The following is a 19,972-nucleotide window of genomic DNA, read 5'->3' on the forward strand; positions in this document are numbered from 1 at the left end:
GTCTTGGAAGTTCAGTTTATTGTGGTCGGACTAGAAAATAGATTTCTTAAATCTAGACCATCAGATTCTTCATGATTGCTCACGCTTACATATTCGTGCCTAGTTTGTTTTCGTTTTCTCAGATATGCACAAAAACAAGCAGAACTCTGTTAGAATTATGGTAAACAAATATAGGAGATGATACAAAATATTTTGGGTATGTTTACAAAAAAAATGTAAGGTTACCTAGACAAAATTGTAAAAACTGAATGCAAGAATATGATTAAGCTGTCCTGGAGTCATTCATTCTAAATTTTGTGTCATTTAATAGTGATTATACTTGGGAGCTGACCATTTTTGTTTACAGTAGCTTATTCAAAATATTGACTGTTTTGGAATCACAACTAATACCTTTTCTTCTCTTTTTTTTTTTCTTTTTTTTCTTTTTTTTTTACAGACTGGACTTCTTTTCCTGAAAGTGATTTCCAAGTAGTCTTATAACTTTGAGAAGAATTTCTATGTAGCTCTTTTACTTTCAAGAGTGCTGCAAAAATGATTACTTCAGATTTGCCAGTACTACAGTGAGTATACATTTCTTTATATATTTGAATTTTTCAGATTTCCAAAGGCAGAAGTAAATGGAAAGATGGTCATGGGGTTAAGGCAAGAGCTTGGGAGAAGCGTAGCTTAGTGTGGCTGTTCCAGGCCTCCTGTGTGGTCATATGCTGAAAAACTGTGTAAAAGTTAAACACTTCCAACAGATGTGTTTCGTTATATGGCAATTTAACTTTGCTGTAAAAAGCAAAACAAAACCTTTGCTACTCTTATGCTTCTGAATTTGGTAAGATTTCAGAAATGTGAATGGATTTTAATCATTGTTGACCATATTCATGTATCCCTGATGCATGCTTTTTCTTGTAATGAGCTGTACTTATTGTGCAGAAAACCTTCAGCTTCTGCAGCTGAAGAGAGCAAGTGGCATTAGCGTCTTTTGATTTTGTTGGCAAATATGAGTAGCTTATACAAATGGGTACATCGCTGGACCTGGATAAAGTCAATTACTGGAGAGTGGAAGTCTGTAATGAGAGGTGCTAGAGACCAGCCAAGCAGAGTGAAGAAAGGAATTTTAAAAATGGGAACAAAATAGAGCCTTATTTGGTAATTACTTAATGTTAAGTTCTTTGCTGGGAATGAACATATAAAAATGGAAATTATCACAGTGTTTAAAAAATCATCAGTTTAAAACTTGAGCTCTGTTCCAAAACTAAGTTTTGAAATCTCTTTACTGAAGAAAATGAATATTTGGACAATTGTAAAATTATTTGTCTGACTTTAATAATATGCACTGCTTTAACTTTTTTTTTGAAAATGGTTTAAAACATATGAAAAATGGCAATTTTTGTTTTGGCTGAGCACCTAGCTAAAAAGAGGGATGATCAGGATGGATAGCACTGAGAAGGGAAACATTAGCCTGGAGGGAGGTTGCTGGTGAACTTTGAGGGTAATCTTGGAACAACTTTTCTCATTTAATATTTTCATGGATGTGCCATGATCAAGAAGTAAGAGAGTGGTGGTGAAATGTGCCAAGGACAAAAAGATGGGGAATACTGTCAATGTACTGGCGGGAAAGGGATATTCCCCTTTCCAGTTCAAGAGGTTGGATGAAATAGCATAGATTTTAAGGTTAAAAATGTGTATTAATAGGTTCTGTAACTCTGGTGCTCACCAGTTGAAAAACCTGAGGGACATTAAAGATTGGCATATTGCTCAGTCAGAAGACAACTGTGAGCCACCAATATTATGCAACTGTAAAAAATAAAAGGTAGCACACTTGTTTTTTTCCAGTAGAGCTGGGGCTCATTTAATGCCACTGTGCCAAGTGCTGGTGAGATGTCATCATCAGTAGCATGTATAGTTTTGATTGCTCATGAACAAGAGATGTTTCCTTTTTACAAAAAAAGATCAGCAGAATTTGCATGTGAAGGTTTTGGGACTCTCCTGAGGGCACAAAACATTGTCTAGTGCGAACAAGGTATTGAAGAAAGTGATGAAAGCTAATTCAGTAGGTCTCAACCAGACATTCATCAAAAAGGAATCTGGCTAAGGATGAGAAAATTGAAGCAATCTTCAGTTTGGGGTATTAGCTTTGCATATTCGGGTCTGAAAAGCCATAATCCAGTTCCACACAGAGAATGGCAAGGTTTTCTTTCTAGCTTTTAAATAAGCAGCTTTGAAGGATTATTGTAATCTTCTAGCACTCGTGTGGCTTGTTTCCACTCTTTCATACCCTTTTTAAATCTTTTAGGCTATCCCCTTTAAACAAAGGGTCCTAAAGTCGGTTTGATGTATTAATGTACTTCACTTAGGACCATGTCAAATATTCCTTCACAAATTCTTCTCTGTGTTGAGGGAAACTGAGAGGAGTTCAGAAAAAGAATCTCGTTCTGACTTTACAGAACTGGCTTCAGAATGCAGTGCAGGTAGGATTTTTATATTTTGGTATTTCAAATGTAGCAAAAAAACCCTGTCTGGTTTATTTGACCTAGGTGACTGACTGAGTCTTCTCTCAATGGGATGACTCATATTTGCTGCGAGGCATGTTCCTCTTTAGATTTTGAAGATCAACCATGAGAGCTGATTCATCCATGATTCATGAGCCTGTGCATTTAGCCATTTTTCTTCATGAATGAGTTTTTTCAGAAGGCTGAGTCTGGTGGTAGCAATTACTGAATTTATCATGGCCAGAACCTGAAGCCACCTCAGCGACATTGGTAAATGTTCAAAGAAGTATTTAGTAAAACTGATAAATGAATATAGGTTTATGGTGTGGTGTTTCTAAGGGGGGGTGGTATGAGATTTATAGTTAAGGCTTTATGTAATAGTAGGAGGAAGGCAAACTTACTTCAATTGATTTATTTCCGAGATGTGCAATTTACTTTGTCAATGGAAACATGTTCTTCAGAAGCATGATATGGCAGAGCTGTCCAGTAATCTGTAATTTCTTCATTGCCACAAGGCTAGTCTCAAGGGCTAGTTATTATAATTTCAGAACGGTATCTGGAATTTCTAGGATGAATTCCAGAGTTATTGCCAAGTTTTCTAGGATGCCTTAGCCACCACAGCAACCAAAAAGAAAAGCAGAGTAAAATTGCGTTCTTCCAAGGAGTTATCAGTTGTCTGTCTTACTTTGTCCACCCCAGTCTTCAAGGTGTCCTCACACTCTGCCAAATTCTCTTATGTCTCTACCATGTCAAAGGTGTCTTAAAGAGGAAAGGTTTAGCCTTCGGCACCACCACCTCTCCTCCTCTTTGGTGAGATAGGTCTCCTTAGGCCCCGATTGCTTTCCATCCCAGCAGCTTCAGGAAAGATAAATGGTAAATTGTGGCTCAGCCAAAGGTTTCTCGTCAGGTGACTAGTCACACGCACATAAAATAGGAACAGGATAATTCTGGTCTATTAAGAGGTGGATGACTGCCACTAGATAAATTACTTCCTAGCAGTTCTTCAAGATGTGTAGAGAATGAGGGAGATGGATGCCGGCCAGATCCTCAATAAGTGTTAAAAACCTGACAGAACTGTGAGCTGTTAAGAGATGCTTTACTCCTCATCTGAGTTCAGAAATAAGGAAAAAGAGGCATGTTTGTGTGTATCCAGAAGAGCTGTAGGGTTTTGACAGAAGCAAGAAGCACTAACTTCCAAACCGAAGGAGCGTTGGGCCGCAGTGCAGGGCCTCTTCGTGCAGGACTTGTGGGGCTTGTGCAGAATTGCCTGCATCCCGAAGTGCTGCGGGTGTTCGCATTAACGGTAAAGCAGCCCAGGACTGTAGGCTGTCCTGGATCATATCACCCCTTTCCAGATAATGTGGGTATTGAAGGGATCGTCTTTTCTTACGTTTTCCCCTTTCATTTGTTCCTTGGTGGTACTCCTTACATACTTACATACTTTGCAGGAAGAAATCTTTCTGCCTCACACATTGCCTGGGTGAGATTCATCTCGTTTAATTTTAGGCATTTATACCTGAATTGCTTGGCTAGATCACCTTACCATCGATGGAGAGAAAAGGACATTTATAAAGCATGAACTGTCTGACCTATTTTGGGCACTGACCTTAGGATGTGGTATGTTTTGCCTTAGGATTTGCTGTTATCTGTGTTGTAGATGTCTAAAATTTAGGTGAGATGAATCTCACTTCAGCTCTGATGTATTGAGCCTCTCCAGAAAGGCTTCCAGCAAACCAGAGATGTTTTACCAGGAAAGGTGTTAGAGAAGCAGGGATATGACGTTGAGATAACACTCTGCTTACAACAAAGAGAAGGTTGTTAATGATTCAGCTGTCCCTTCTATATTCAGTTTGCCAAAGCTACTGAAATTTCCAGAACTCAATACCCAGGTTGTGCTAGAGCCAGACAGAGGCTGCAACAAAATCGAGCTGTCTGTGAACTAGATGCAAGCGGATCATAGTACGCTTGATTAATTTATTTGTATAGCTGCTGTGTTTCAAGGGAAATGTCTGAGCCATTTGCCTAGGAGGACTGCTGAATCTGGTTTCAATAGAGAAGAATCTTTGTCTTGATGATATTAGGTGTGTGGTTTTGTAAGCTACAGAGATTCCCCAGAAATGGGGAGGTTGCTTAGACTACAAGATGCCTTACAGTTTTTCAGTATCTGTGGAGATCAGAGAGAAATTCAGTTTCTCTACGGAGAGCATGGCTTTAATTTCCCCCAGCAGCAGCAATTTTTGTGGGGAGGTTTTCACTTCCATGTTCAAAAGTTACAGGAAAAAAAAGGCTGTCACTTGTGAGGCAGTATGTGTTTTTTGCCAAATTGAATTGCAGCGTGATGGCCCGTCTTTGAGCAAAGGCTGGACACTTCCATTACCCCACGGGCCCGGGCCACCTTTTCAGCTGCGTTTGCTGCTTCACTTTGCCCCGATGTGGTGCTATTTAACCAAATCTTTCTTAACTATGTGCGGAGTTGTTTGGTTTTTTTGGTTTGATGTCTGGATTTTTTCTTTTTTTAACAAATTTTATTTTTCAAATTCGTAATTCAACATGAAAATTTCCAAATTTGTTATTCTGTGAAATGGAGAAGTTATTTGTCTTTAATTTTATGGCAACAAAGCTACATTTAAAGTATTTTGTAGAAATACTGTTTTACAAGCATAGTTTGGGAACTCAAATGTATTTGTATACTGTAGAGTATTTTGAGATAATCCATTGAAGTTGTTCTCAGAAAAGCAAATTCGTTTATGTTCTGCTGCATTCTAGTTTTTGCAACTTGGAAAGGATTCTCTGCGCCCTTCATAAGTTTTGTATTTGCAGCTTGGAAAAGGTTGGAAAACAATGCCTTAAGATCCTAGAAATTCATCACACTTCCACAAAGCTTTTCCAGTGAGAGCACACCTCGAAGATGACAGCAATGTCGATACGGAGATGTATCAGCATATTCATGATTTTGATGTGACGCTGTTTGTATCTTTCTGCATTCCTAAATAGTTTTCCTGGTGATACAACAGTTCGGTGAAGTAGTCCTGATTTATAAAACCAAGTACCAAATTTAAAATCAGACATGCTGGAAGATGTGAGTAGAGCATGTATTTGGTGTGCTGAAACTTCTCAGTGTCAATAAGCCAGATCACTGATGCCTTCTTTAGGCTTGAAGCTGTATAATATGATGGAATAGGCATGATTTTTCTTCCCCTTCCCCATGCACAAATTTTACAGCAATTTTAACTCCTTTCACTTCAAGGAAATTATTTTGGATTTAAAGAATTAGGCTTGACCCATCTTCAGGTAAACCAGGACATTAATACTGTTTTTCTTTCATTTACAGAGATCTTGTGCAAACCCAAAATAAATCGCATCAGTAACAGCAATAGTTTTGCTTGTGGGTTCTTTCTGGGCAAAATCCGATGCCTCAGAAGATCACTGACAAGCTGAGTTCCTCGGGGCAGCAGCCCTGCTCGAAGGCAGAGTAGTGCCTACGGACCTGGCTCGTAGGGAAAAAAAATTAATTTTGGGGTAACAGATTTTCCCTGTTTAGTATGGTCTCGGTCTAAACCAGGGCTGACTGAAAAATGATACTGTGGGCTTCTGTGCTGATGGTCCTTCAGCGATGTCAAGGTTGTTTCATTGTGCAAGTGAAAAGGTTTTTCTAACTGGAAGAATCATAAATGTCTTAAGATCAAAGTGGGTTTTCTGGTTTGTGCCTCATGGTCGGTGTTAATCCTTTCTGTATGAACAGCTGTGCAATGGCATTGTCTCCGAGTGTAACTAAAAACACGGTTTAACCCCAGCGGGAACCTGCGCAACTATTGTAATGATGTGATAGCTCGATCAGACTCCTGTTTGCTTTCGCATGACCTTGAAGGCAAATACGGCTCAAAAGTAGTTAATAATAGTAAAAGAAAGTTGATACTAGTGAATACATTATGTGGGATGGCTATGTTGAGAATGTGCTGTTTAATATAGCCAGTTTTTCAAGTGTAACTTGGTTTCAAAAGAAACTGTTAATTTAAATAACTTGCAGTCTATAAAATGGCATTCCAGCCCATAAAAAGGTAAGGCTTTCTGCCAGGGCTAGCAATGCTTAGTTCCTTAGTTTGCAGAATAAATGTGGCAAGCCTTTTAATGCTGACTTTTTTTTTTTTCTGGCTTAGGACTAAATATTTAATCAGTCCGTTATAGATTACTTGTTAATTTCAAATCATTTTAATTTATCTAGTATTTTTCCCCCCTAGGGATTCTACAAATGAAACTACTGCACATTCAGATGCTGGCAGTGAGCTTGAAGAAACAGAAGTCAAAGGAAAAAGAAAAAGGGGCCGTCCTGGCAGGCCTCCAGTATGTGTAATTTAGTTTTGTTTTGTTATGCATCTATTTAAAATTGACTGCAAACTGTTTTTCATCTAATCATCTTGTGGTCACATAAATAGGCTTTTAATGAGCCCTGTGTCAAACTTTATGAAGACTTTTAGTATGAAATATTTATCAGATTGATATACAAACAGTGTTTGGAGTGATTAAAAAGGGACATAAAAATGAGCTCATAATAGCTATTATTTTTTTCTTTCACTAGCTACTTACATGAACATTGCAATTCTGTTATTACTGTCATATTACAACATTCTTCCAGACGTGAGAGTGATCTCAGTAAGCATGACCAGTTTCTGTTTTGAACGTCTTAATGGATTTTTAAAGTGACAAATGACATTTGAGCCATCCTTTTAGTAACCGATAATCTCTTAATGTGAACGGAAGAGTTGCAGCATAGTATTAACTTTATGCCTCAGAAGATTTAATAACCTATCTTAAAAATTGATGTAATTGACATACACTGTGTCCTGCATATGGATGAGGAGCTTCAATTTTTTATCTAGCATACCACAGTAGTTAACCCTGATTTTGATACCTGCTATATAAGACTTGCTAACAGGAATGCCTTTCTTCTTCTGGGTAATGGTCTTTGCCCATTGCCAGCCCATGGCTGGGAACGTACAGAAGCAATTCTCTATTACACATAGTATTAAGGAGGCTTTCTCTTTTATTTGTATTTATTTTATAAACTAGCAGCCAATTTATAGGCAAATACAGAAGTTCTGTTGTGTTGCGTGGTCATTCTTTTTAGTTCTTCAAGGTCATCAGATGTGCTTCTCTTGTTTGAATATATCACCTGAAGTACACACGGTGGAATAAGATTTTTGGTGGGAAGTTCTGTTTGCTGATAATCATCCTGATTCTCCTCCTAGTCTTTGTCTACAGGTACACTGCTAGTATGAATGTCTAGATATATAGCACTAGTAGATGGAGATTTTTTTATCCTAAGAGGATCCACCCTGAGTCTAACTGCCTGTGCATGGGCTAGTGAGGCTATTAGAAAGGACAGAACCACGTGTTCCTCTCAAGCGTGCTGGCCAAGTCAGAGCAAACGTCTCTGTATTGGTTTTACACTTGCTTCACAGTTTCTGGACTTACTTTAGAAGCCAACACTTTAAGTCCTGGGCTTTTCTGGGCAAGTTTTCTTCCTTTTTGAAAGCTTTTGAACAGTGTTTCTTATGATGGCATATTTTCTTCATCAGATGGACACATTTGCTGACTTTATCTTAATAAGAAACATGTTAAGAATAGGTCATCTGTTTACACAGCCTTTAAGCAAAAGGCAGAATGAGAAACATCTTAAGAATATCTCATTAGTCTATGAGATGAATCAACCTATGAGTTCTTGCAGATCTAATTGAAAAACAGAGGATGGGGCAACCTGACTGCTACCCCAGAAAGTTGTCAGAGTCTAGGAATTTCACTTACAGAACCACTGGTACTATTTTTTACCCTCACATATTCATTAGAAAGGAAAGATGAATGTTATAAAAGGTATTGCTCATCCCTTTATCTTAAGCTTCTTAATAGCTCCCATGGGACTCTTCCCTGAAGCACTCTGCTAGTCCTGCTATCAACTGTTCTGCAGGATCAATTGCTTATTTTGCTTAGAACAGCTCCAGGCTCATTAAGTGTACATAAGTGTAAAGTGATGAACATGGAGGGGAAACAGTTGTAGCTTCACACAAACCGATGGGCTGTGAGCTGATCATTACTGCTAAGGAGCAAGACTGTAGTGTTATGATAGGTGATTGCATGAAAACATCATTGTAATGTTCAATAAGAGTCAAAAAAGCAAATCCAGTGTTAGAACTCTGAGGAAAAGAATAGAGAGTAAAACAAATAATGTGTCCTTTAGTAAATCTGTAGTTTGCCAATGTTTTGAACAATTTGTACAATTCCAGTTTCTCCCCCTCCTCCCACTCCCACCCCAAAATCTCAAAAGGGTATAATAGGACTGGAAAAGGTTCAGAGAAGAGCAGCAATGATGATCATAGAGACAAGGAATCATTCAGGCTGGGATGTCCCAGTTCTACCTCCTGCTCAAAGCAGGGTCAGCTCTGGGGTCAGGTCACATCACTCAGGGCTTTGTCCAGTCAGGTCTTGAAAACCTCCAAGGACGGAGGCTGCAGAGCCTCTCTCAGCAACCTGTTTCGGTATTCGACTTTCTGACTGGTGAAAAGTTTTTTCCTTGTCTTGAGTCAGAACCTCTCTTGCTTCAGTTTTTGACTGCTCTCTCTTGTCCTCCCACCATGCGCTGCTGTAAAAAGCCCCACAGGGAAAGTGTTCCCAGCCCTCTGAATGCGTTGGTAGCCTTCTGCTGAACTTGCCCTATTTTATCAATATCTCTTTTGCAATGAGAAGGCCAAAACTGGACACAGTAGTCCAGACATAGTCTAACAGTTGCTGAGTAGAAGAGGGTAATGACTTTCCTTGGTCTACTGGCTATGTTCCTGTTCATACAGCCCAGGGTGGCGCTGGCCTTCTTTGCTGCCGTGGCACATTGCTTTTTCGTATCCAGCTTGCTGTCTACCAAGTCCCCTAGGTCCTCTTCCCCAGCCAGCCAGGCTCAGCCTGGGTTGTTGCAAGGGGTTATTCCCTGCCAGAGGCAGGTCTTTGCATTTGTCCATGTTGAATCTCATGAGGCTCTTGTTGGCCCATTCCTCCAGGCAGTCGTGCCCTTGACATCACTGACTGGTCTCCCTGCCAATTTGGTGTCATCTGCAAACTTGACCAGGGTGCGCGCTCTCACCCCCTCTAGGTATCTGATAAAGATGTTAAACAGGACAGGCTCCAGTGTAGACCTCTGGTACACCCTCGTCACCAGCCTCCTGCTAGAGGACAACCCGTTAACCACTATCCTCTTAGGCCAACTCTTCAACCAGTTATCCACCATCTAGTTGTCCAGCCAGCCAAACCACAGCTTCCCAACTGGGATACAAGAATATTGTGGGAGACGGTGGTGAAAGCCTTGTAAAAGTCAAGGTAAATGACGCCCACTGCTCTCCCCTCATCCACAAATCCAGTCGTTTTGTTACAGTTTTCCTGGAGACTTGACTAAATGTATGTATTTGGATCCACAATCAAATCTTTCTTCCTTAGTTGATACTGCAGGAATGGAAAGGAATAAACAAGCAAACAATGCTTCTGCAAACAACAACTAAAAAAGAGTTATTCAGTCTCTGATATCCTTGAGAAAACATACAGATATCTTGGTAAGGCTAGGCATTTAAATTTGTAACATTATTCAACACTGAAAATCATGGACTTATTAGAGGTATTGGTGAACATTGTAATTGCACTTTCCCTGCTCCTCCATGTTGCTAACCCATCCACCTTCCCCATGGGCGATGAATTACTTGTTTCTTGCCGGAGGTCCTACTCTTGCATTTCTCCCCTGCTGTGCCATCTGCTAACATCCCTTTTTTTTCCTTCACAGGTACTATCTACCTTTTCTCTCAGCTATGAAAGAGATTAACGTATTTTGTAAAATTAATAGCTGATCTTCCCAACTGGTATTTAGCTTCGATGTTTTTCATTTCTTTTATAGACCTAAAGAAAGGTTTTTGTGCCCAAAGGCTCACTTTTTTTTTTTTTTTGAAAATATTATGGTCTAATAAGATTTAATCTCTCCCCACAAACCTTGACTTGCTTGTGTCCTTAGCCATTACAGCTACAACGACACATCTGCCATAAAGTTACTGACCTCTCTTGGGAAGAAAGTTTACTCTTCTGTCCAGTTTGTCGAGCTGCACGGTTCTGTTGCACAGCTGCACACTATGTAATCCATCAAATACACGTAGTCGTGTATTTATTTCAAATAGGTTTCTGCTGTAGCATTTTAGAATGGCCCTGGCCCTTTATCAGAAAGGTAGGCTACCGCTAGATGTTTTTTCCAGATTTTCTGAACACCCCTGAGAGAGCTGTGTGGGCCATGAGCAGTGTTGTAGAACAGTGCGGCGTTGTACAACAGTACAGTGTTATACCCCAAAGATATTCCTCCTTGCAGCTATTAGACTTTCATAAGGGGATAGTCCTCAGCTGAAAATTTGCCATTTGTAGCAAAGACCTTTTCAGTTCATAGAGAACTTTAATATTTTTGGGAAGCTCCCCTTCCCTTCCTGAAAAAGTTGCTTTCCAAGCCACCTCTCCTCTCTCTGTAGAGACTCCTCTAACGAGTTCTTGCCTGAGCATAGTCTAGATGATTGACTCGTGAGGAGATTAAGCGCGTTGTCCCTTCAGAGTAACTCTTGGATCTAGCTCGAATGTCCTGGATTCGCAGCACCTTGCAGTGAATTCAGCAGGAGTTGCACTGTGCCCTGCCCAGGCGTTTGCAGGGCCTGGGCTGGAGCTGGCCTTGCTGTTGCCCAGGCCCGTTTCTAAACCGAGTCCTGCAGAATAGCGCTCTGTGGAGCAATTGGTCGGGATATGAATCTGTCCGGTCAGTGGGATATACTGAGGTAGGTATTTACATGGTGCTGTATGTGAGTATACTATCTGGATATATATTTAGTGAACCCCGTGGCATTATTTAATGAGTGACCCATGACAGACTGTGCTGGTTACAGTTGCTGAGTAACGCTGGCCACAGGATGCCTTTTCTGTCTGCCACATTATCCAAGCGCGTGGGCGCGGATGCTCTCTCCTGTTCTAGGTCAGGGATTTGAAAGCCCAAGGGCTCATGATGTAATGCAGCTCTCACATTAGTGAGCTGAGGCGCAGATCCCATTTATTGTATCCCTTTTGCCTCCTCTCATGGATCAGCGCTCCCTTGAGAGTGCCGTTTAATGTTGTCGTCATTCTCTGTATTAACCTACCTGGCCTTACCTCCCCAGGAGCTCGGAGTAGCTTGGCTTACAGTCTCGGCTGTGACGGGTTGAGGGAGCGAGAGTCATCCCTGGCTAAATTTCAGTTATTGGATTTTAAAGTAGGAGTAGCTAGAGATCAGTCTCTTTAGCTCAGAGGACAAGAAGAAATACCAGTCTTCCTGTGGCAGAGGTGGCTATATTGATATGTCTGCTGCTTTGGGGAAGCTGCTGCATGCCCTTCTCCAGCTCCTCTCTTCATATTCCTCTTTGAGGCAAGGCAAAACAAGGCACTTCTGATGCTTTTGGCCCAACACTGAGTGGCCAGTTTTACTCTCAGGGCCTTTTGCATCTTTCAGTGTAGAGCAGGCAGACCACAATACTTTATCTTTGCTTTCCTACGTGAATTTATAACTCTTAAACTCTTAGCCTTACTTAGTCCTCTAACATGGAAATTGGATACTCCTGAGGATTGAGCTTTCCTCCTAGTTTTAAATGACGCACTTCCTAATTAATAGTAGGAAGGAGTCCTCTTGGAAGAGGACTATTTTCGTAGTAGTAGGGGTTTGTGATTTGGTGCTACAAAAATCAATGTCCTGTTTCAACTGACTTGCCTGATACTTTAGGTCTGTTCCTTAAAACGGAAGTAAGTAACTCTTTCTGGAAATGCGGTGCACATACAGCCACAGTGTGAAGACTTCTCAGTGTTCTTCTACCCCAGCACTTGTAGCTCCCAGTGGAGGAATCCTAATGAGATTTTACATTTCTCTTTAAGTTGTTGATGGGATGAACCTTGTATTTTTGGCAGTCTATCCTATTCTTCATTTATCTGTGAAATCAGCCTGTTTTGATAGTGGCTGCCTCAGCTAGGAGAACAGAAGTGATTCAGGCCTTCATAGCAGACTCTTTTGATTCTTTAAGATCACTTTTAGCCCTCTTGCTAGTTTTTAAATAAGGATGAAAAAAAGCAAACGCCCCAAACACTGCTTCAGCTTTTTTGTTCTAAATTGCCTGCTCTACAGCTGGAGCAGCTCTGCATGGCCTGGATGTGAGGGGACCTTTCTCTGTCTCTAGTTGCAGGGTGAGGCTTTTCACCAGGACCACCTTGTTTGTTGCTGTGATGAAAAAGTCCAAAGGACTGAAAATTTGAATCGGAGACCTTCTCACTGGATAACTGTGACAATGTTATGAAGTGTGCGGGAGTTGCCTCTTTTGATCAGGAGTCATTCAGCCAGGGCTCAGATGTTACCATCCCTCTTTCACTTAACGCTGTGTTATGATGCAGAGGCCTCTCAAGATGATGCCTTTGAGAGACTAGTGGAAGCTTAGAAGGCTTCTTCCAGCTAGCTTAAGAAACGGGGTATTGCTTTAAGTTGCTTGCAGTATGCATGCACATCTAGGCCATCATTTAAAAGGTGGGGGGGTTACTGACCTGTAACACTTTTTCCCCTTTAAGATGCATGGTGCAGGTGGGTGTTCACAACCCATCTGCCTGTCCTTCTCCCTCAGAGGTTCTGTCATCCTCTGGCTGGGAGGAAGAGAGAAGACAAGATCACATACCATTTTTAGCTGCCCAAGCCTTATACAGAGAGAAAGTACACTTGGAAAAGCTCCTGCAGCTCTTGTTAACATTAAAAATTCTGGCAATGCTTATGTCTAAGTGTACCTGTAGTGTGAACATGCATATAGACAATATATCTCAACAAACAAACACCCCCAAACCAGTTACAGGTAACTGTCTTTATTTTCTTCCTGCAGTACATCGGATCAATTTGCGGGATTTTAAATGAAAATTTCAAGCCACCTTCACTTTTGTTTTTTTCTGAAGTGTGTGTTAACATTGGCTGTGTTTGCATTACCTGTTTTTACAAATGTGAGCTGTTTTTCCATTTTTTTTCTTCAAAATAATTTTAAAGACAGGGAAGAAAAATCATCATATTTTAATAAATTAGTTTATTATTAATTCATAATGTAAAATTATGAATTTTCACAATCTTAGTTTAATTATAGTTAAGGTCAATATTTTGCTTCCTGTTTACCTTAGTTTAAACCATAAAGCAACAGGTAAACTATGTGGTCAACTAAATGGCCATTTTAGATTTGCTTCTGGAACATTAACTTCTGAATTTCCTAACACTTGTGTGTATAAATTCTCAGCTGTAGTTGTTGTCAGTTTAATCTAATGTGTACATTTAAAAAATAATCAGGAATTTCTGTTTTTGTATGACTGTAATTTGGGGGCTTTCACCTCTTGGAGGCTGATCTCCATGCCAGGTGTTACTTTGAACTTGTTCTTTTTCTTTTCTTTTTTCTTTTTTTTTTTTTTTTTGAGTGAAAGCAGAATCAACTCAGCTGAAGTCTGTGAGAAAGAAAATATTCTTATCCTTAGGGATTGTTTTGGTGGAATAATAAACATTGCAATGTGAAATATTCTATGCACAGGTTGAGCTGTAGAACTTGTTTATGGAATATTTAGAGTTTCAAAAAGAACAGGCAAGCTAGCTAAATGTTATGTACAGTAGAGAGCACTTTCTTTAATGTTTCAAATCAATTCAGTCTCTGATGATTGTGACTTTCAAAGCTGGGACTTTTTTTTTCCCCCACAGCCAGAAACTCTTGGTTTAGTTTCTGCATCTGGCCCACTTCAGACTCCAGTGAAAGAGCCACAGGCTTCGTACATCATATCTTATTTGCCGCGTGGAGGCCAGGAGGCTTTGCCCGCGTAGACATGCAGGCAAAGAGCCATTCCAGAAAGGATGGAGTGTAGTGTGAGCCACCACCAGACTTTTTGCCCTGATACCGAAAGATTTGTGGTAATACATTTTGGAGATCATCTAGTGTGGCACTGACATCGCTGGTGCAGGTTTCTTTTGCTCTGATGTCCTTATCTCATGGTGTGTTGTCTCCAGGCTCTTTTTTTTTTTTTAAGAGAAAACCATTTCACCAAATGCTCTGACTGAGGAGACGATGCATGATTTTAAGGACCCAAGCTACCTGCAGACCTTTGGACAGGATTTTCAACTGGTATTTGGGAGGAAGCCCTGGTTCATCTCTCATACAATTCAGTTTGTTTTGACCGCAGTGTCAGTCCAATTCTGCTGTTCCTGGTCTTAGAGTGAAAGCACAGTTTTAGCTGTTACAGGCTCATGGCTCCAAGCAGCATCTCTTTGTGTGTGATAGAAAACCTTCTTTTTCCTTCATTGCTTCTTTATTCCTCCCTCTGGTAGTCCTTACTCACCTCAGCAGCATCTGGTCTGCCATTGCGGTGGATGACTGGATTATGAAAATCATTACAAGGATTTATTAATACTTTTAGATACCATACTGCTAACCAGCTTGCCTTTTCTATGACTTTTCATAGACAGCTTTCTCATAAAACCAGTAGTAAACAAGAGGAAGGTCAGTTCTGACACTGAGAAACACTTGATCAGTTCTTACCCAACTCGGAGAAATAGGATTCTGACAGACTGGTACTCAAACAAAAAAAACCAACAAAACCCAACCAAACCACAGTGGTGACTATCAACTTAAGGAGGCTTTAGGTGATAACATTCCCATATGTGTTGTCCTTCCTCTGCCTGTTGTATCTCTTGAGGCAGGATTCAACACAGATCCTGCATCTGAATTGGGCTAGCCTGGCTTGGATGTAGAATGGCTTTTGTTAGTTGAAAGACTTGGTTCCTCCACCGTGAGAGATGTCCTCGTTGTCAAAAGAAAGATCTGTACAAGAGAAAAGCTTTATCTGAGTAGACTCAATACTAGATATGGTGTTAATTCAGATCCAGGTCTTCCCTAAAGGCCTTTATCCTTTCCATCTTGAGATATTTACTTGGGCTTGTAGAACCTGGCTTTGGCCAGTAATTCTGTCAGAAGTGCATCAGCTCATCATTTCTGCACCTCTTCTGAGAGTTCACTGGTGTTCTTGCCCTTCCATTCCAAGGTATGGGTCTTGGCCAAAGTTTCCCCCACACTATAAGGATACCCTACTTAGGTGGGATTTAAACCAAGAATTTACACGTCTTGTGATTGCTCGTTTTGAGCATTTGTGCACTAGTTCTTTGTACTCGTGCCAATGCAGGCGGCATTTCTCATTGCTTTCCAGTGACAAGGTATCTCTGTGTACGTTTCACATGTCCGTTCATCTCCTTCTTGCTTTCCCCTCAGTTAAGTTGAGAGGAGCTAAGTATAGAGAGGGCCTGTTTTGGCCTGTGTTAGCTTCTGCAGAGGGCGTCAATTTGCCGTCCTACTTTCATTATGGAGTAATCATGGCTAGTTCAAGTACTTGTGGCTTGCAGTCACCCAAATTGAGTGAACAGGTGGATTATACGTCTCAAAATAGTCCCTTTACTAGTAATTCTTTGCTGTTTTTTAAATAGTGATTGTGTGTCTCTTCAGAGCTTGGTAGTTAACATTTCATCTATTGATAGTTTTCTTGATGATAAAGGCCACTATGCAAATGTTTAAAAGTTCAGTGAAGGAGAACTTTTCATATTCTTCTGATTTTAAATGCACGTGTTATCCAAAAAACTCTTCACGGAGACCCTACTGTTATTTTAAGCTTTCCAGCTTGCATTTGTATGCAAGTCTTTAATTGAATGTTTGCAAGAGTCGGGTGCAGTTGCACTCTACCTCGCCCTTTTCTTTAGCTCTCTGGCCCTACCAACAGTGACTCCTTTTAAGGTAGGGGGAAGGACAGACTACAGCTTGGCTGTCTTTTACCAGCTTTCTTTCAGATAAGAGATTCCTTTATCTGCAGGAAAATTCTTAATGCATGTGCAGTTGGAGGATGCAACCAAAAATGTCAACTTCATGTTCTCTCCTAAAAGCTTTGGTGGAACATGGGTGCTATTTTCCTATACAGGTCTAGATGAATAAATGACTTCTATACTTTTAAAGGTGAATGGTACCGTGAAGATACTGTCCTTGGTGCAGTCTTGGAGTTGCTTGCATCTTGTTTTCTTTAACATAATTTCTCAAAATAGCTTCATTCTTCTGCAGAAAATGGCAGCTTTTGCCTTGGTCTGTTGCTAAGTAGGGAGAAGTTACAGACTTTGGAAGTAAGATCTTATCAGGGATTTTACCTTTTTTTTCCCAGAAACTGAATTTTTTGCGCAAGGTGACTTATATTCAAAGCAAACTGTTCAGTAGGTGACTTATCTCACAAGTGGGATTTATAGGATCTGATTATAAACTTGAAGAATCTGGAAAGAATTTACATTAAATAGTTTAGATTTGTAGGCAAAATGTCTTAACTCCACTCACAACATTTAGAGCAAGGATGGGGCCGTTATGAGAGTCTACTAAATCTGTCTGTATAAATGTACTTGTTTAATCGTAGTGGAATTGAACAGCTGAATCTTTCTTATGTATGTAGTTTCTTATAAAGGTTGTTTGATCATTTGGGGGAAAAATGTTTAAATATAAAAACTAGTGTTAACGTGGCAATTGTATATTCAATAATTTAGTTGCTGTCTTCCAAAGATCTTCAGTTATTCTCAGTTATTCTTTATTTTGTATGCTAACTTACAACACTTTTGCTGTCCTGTTTATAATTTGCTGCCATCTATCTAACTTTAGTCATGATGTCAATTATCTGTTTATGTTGAATAAGGCTAATACAGGTATTGGTGTGCACTGGTGCTTTAACATTGGAAATTTGACACTACTTGCCTTGACCTTCCAGTGGCTTTTAAGTTGTTTGACAATAACTACTAATAAATATAAATATATGTACCTGAGTGCCTAAAGCCCTAAGCAACTTAGTCTGATTTCGTAGGTGACCTTGCTTTGAGCAGGAAGTTGGACTAAAGACCTTCAAAGGTCCCTTCCAACCTGACTTATTCTGTGATGTGCATGTATGTGTTTGTGTGAGTGTATAAATGTGTGCATAATATCTCTATATGATTTATAAAGATACTTTGAGTGATTTCAGGTGTCGTAACTATAATATGTTTTCATTCTGCTGGTTTTATTTGCCCAGTCCGCCGCTAAGAAACCACGGAAGTCTCCAGGAGATAAGGGTCGTTCGGAAGCTGGAGCTAGAGGAGCAAGTCGTGGAAGAGCTAATGGTCACCCTCAACAGAATGGAGAAGGGGACCCTGTCACTTTGTTTGAGGTTGTCAAGCTGGGGAAGAGTGCTATGCAGGTAAAATAACTAATTGTGTTACAGCATCTCTGTTCAGTATATTGTGACTGTTTAAAAAACAAGCCTGTGTTTTCATAAGCTGTATTGGTCCAATAGACCTTTATGTATAGCTTTCTCCTGGTCTATATGTGGTAAAGAAAAGAATGGAATGTGCTTTGTGGTCAAGCTGAGAACTGTCATATGTACTTCTGAAAGAAGAGAGACATCAAAAATCACATATTTCAGTTAAATTCTCCATGTTTCGTTAATTATTTTCAAATTGAAAATGTATGTTGGTATAGGCAATGCATTAAAGAATATCCTCTAGTAAGTTTTACAGGAGGAAAAAGTGTAAGATGATATTAGTCATAGATAAAGGTTTTTTTCTGCTGTTGCTTTTTTTTTCAAAAATGCCTGCTGACTTAAGCACTTTTGAAAGCTACACTGCAGCTTGCGTTCTTGCTGTGCCCATCAGAGTTGCACATTAAGGCTAAACTAGTTGACTGGTCTTCCTCTGTGATTGAGAGACAAAGATGGACACATCCTCAAGGCGATTTTTCTCATTGTAAGATAAATATCTAAGACACTGAATCGCCTCTGGAAGTGCTTCTTGCTCTTTTATGTTTCAATCAGTTATTGAGGTCTTAGAGGATTAATTGGGCCAGATGAGCCCTGCCTCCACAACCTCTGTAAGTGATTGTTTTTGACAGTGCTTGTATGCTTTTAGTAATTTGTTGTGCTTCAGCTATTTGTTTTTGCCACTCAAAGGAGAAACAACAGGTCCCAAACACTTTTCATCCGTTGCAATGCAAAGCCAGAGGTGGTTTCTGCTGAAGGACTGTTTAAGCAAACCTACTTTACTTTGCATTTCAACAAACGAGGACTTTTTGCACTATCAATTAGTATGTTTTGACTTTGGGGAACATGATGTGTTACAGCATCTCTATTCAATATATTGTGACCGTAAGAGTTCAGTCTACGCTATGTCTGTGTAAACAATTGTATTTTTATACATGAGGAAACAATTGTATTTTTATACACTGTATTTATGTAACATGAGGAAAATTATACACGAGGAAAATTGTAAATGAGGCAAACGAGGGGCCAAGTCCCATTTTCAATATTACTTCCAGTGCAGTTAGGAACCTAGGTCTAACTAACTCTCAAAGGAGTCTAGTCTTCCAAGTGAGTAAAAGCTATTGAAAACTTTCTCTCAGTCTCAAATCTGTGGAAGGTCTGGGATGTATTTTTAAAGTAGTAATAAACAGGAAGAAAATCAGTATTTTCATTCTTCATAGATGATGTATTTGCAGTTATACAGGGTTGACCCTTCTTATCTAGTAGGTGAAGACAGAACAAATTTACTCCTAACAAACCTACAGAAAGATTCCTTGTGGCTTTTCTTCCTATATGTTTTAAATCAAGGCTTCCAACTTTGCCTGGTTTTCAACACTTTTTCAAATTTCGTTTTTGGCAGGATTTGAGGGAACATCTGGAGCCTATTTTCTGGTTTTACTGTGGTGCAGAACATACAATATGCTTCATGTAGTATGTTTATCTTGCAGTTATTGATATATGCAGAAGCCAAGTGAAAAGGAATGGGGGATTGCTTTGATATTTGATGAATCTGTGTCTGCACGTGGAACTATCTTTGATATATTTCACCTATTTCTAAAGAGATGCCAACAGAAATCTTCTACAAGTGACATTCCAAAAAGAAATTGTATATCTATATTTGTATTAAGACACTTTGGTGATTCAAATGCAAAGGAATTGTTTTAGGAAATGTAGTATTTGTATTCACATGTGGGTATATGTATGCGTGTGTGCGGGTGCACACTTTTGTGTATCTATACATGCATGCACACACATGCTTAAAGTGTGCCCAGCCTGCTTCTCGCACACAATTTGAGAAGAAAATAGGCAGCACATTTTAAGCCATTCCTTATTGCAGTGGAGTAAGGATAAACAAATAGTAAAGGGATAGGCAAGTTTATCTGAAGGCTTGGGTTGCAAATATGTATAAATTATTTGAGCCATATTTAAGAACAGCAGTCCTAATTTCAAGAGTATGTGTCACTTGTGTACTTATGAAAACTTTATTATTGGTAAAAACTATTCCAAAAAGAAAGAAAAAAAGAAAGAAAAAGCCCCATACTGGGACAGAGAATGCAATTATAATGTGTTTT

The 19,972-nt window shown here is 39.7% G+C and overlaps 1 protein-coding gene across 1 annotated transcript in view; it reads left to right on the forward strand.

Moving 5' to 3' along the window:
- Positions 1-440: 440 nt before the first annotated feature.
- The window catches only part of STAG1 (STAG1 cohesin complex component), a 154,349-nt gene continuing 134,817 nt past the window's right edge, over positions 441-19,972 (forward strand). The window contains exons 1-3 of the mRNA XM_067302030.1: positions 441-560; positions 6,719-6,821; positions 17,640-17,804. Coding sequence (XP_067158131.1) covers positions 532-560; positions 6,719-6,821; positions 17,640-17,804 — 297 coding nt within the window. The 5' untranslated portion in view covers positions 441-531. The remainder of the gene's footprint in view (positions 561-6,718; positions 6,822-17,639; positions 17,805-19,972) is intronic.

Source organism: Apteryx mantelli, chromosome 9 (assembly GCF_036417845.1).
Source record: "Apteryx mantelli isolate bAptMan1 chromosome 9, bAptMan1.hap1, whole genome shotgun sequence".
Taxonomy (NCBI): domain Eukaryota; kingdom Metazoa; phylum Chordata; class Aves; order Apterygiformes; family Apterygidae; genus Apteryx; species Apteryx mantelli.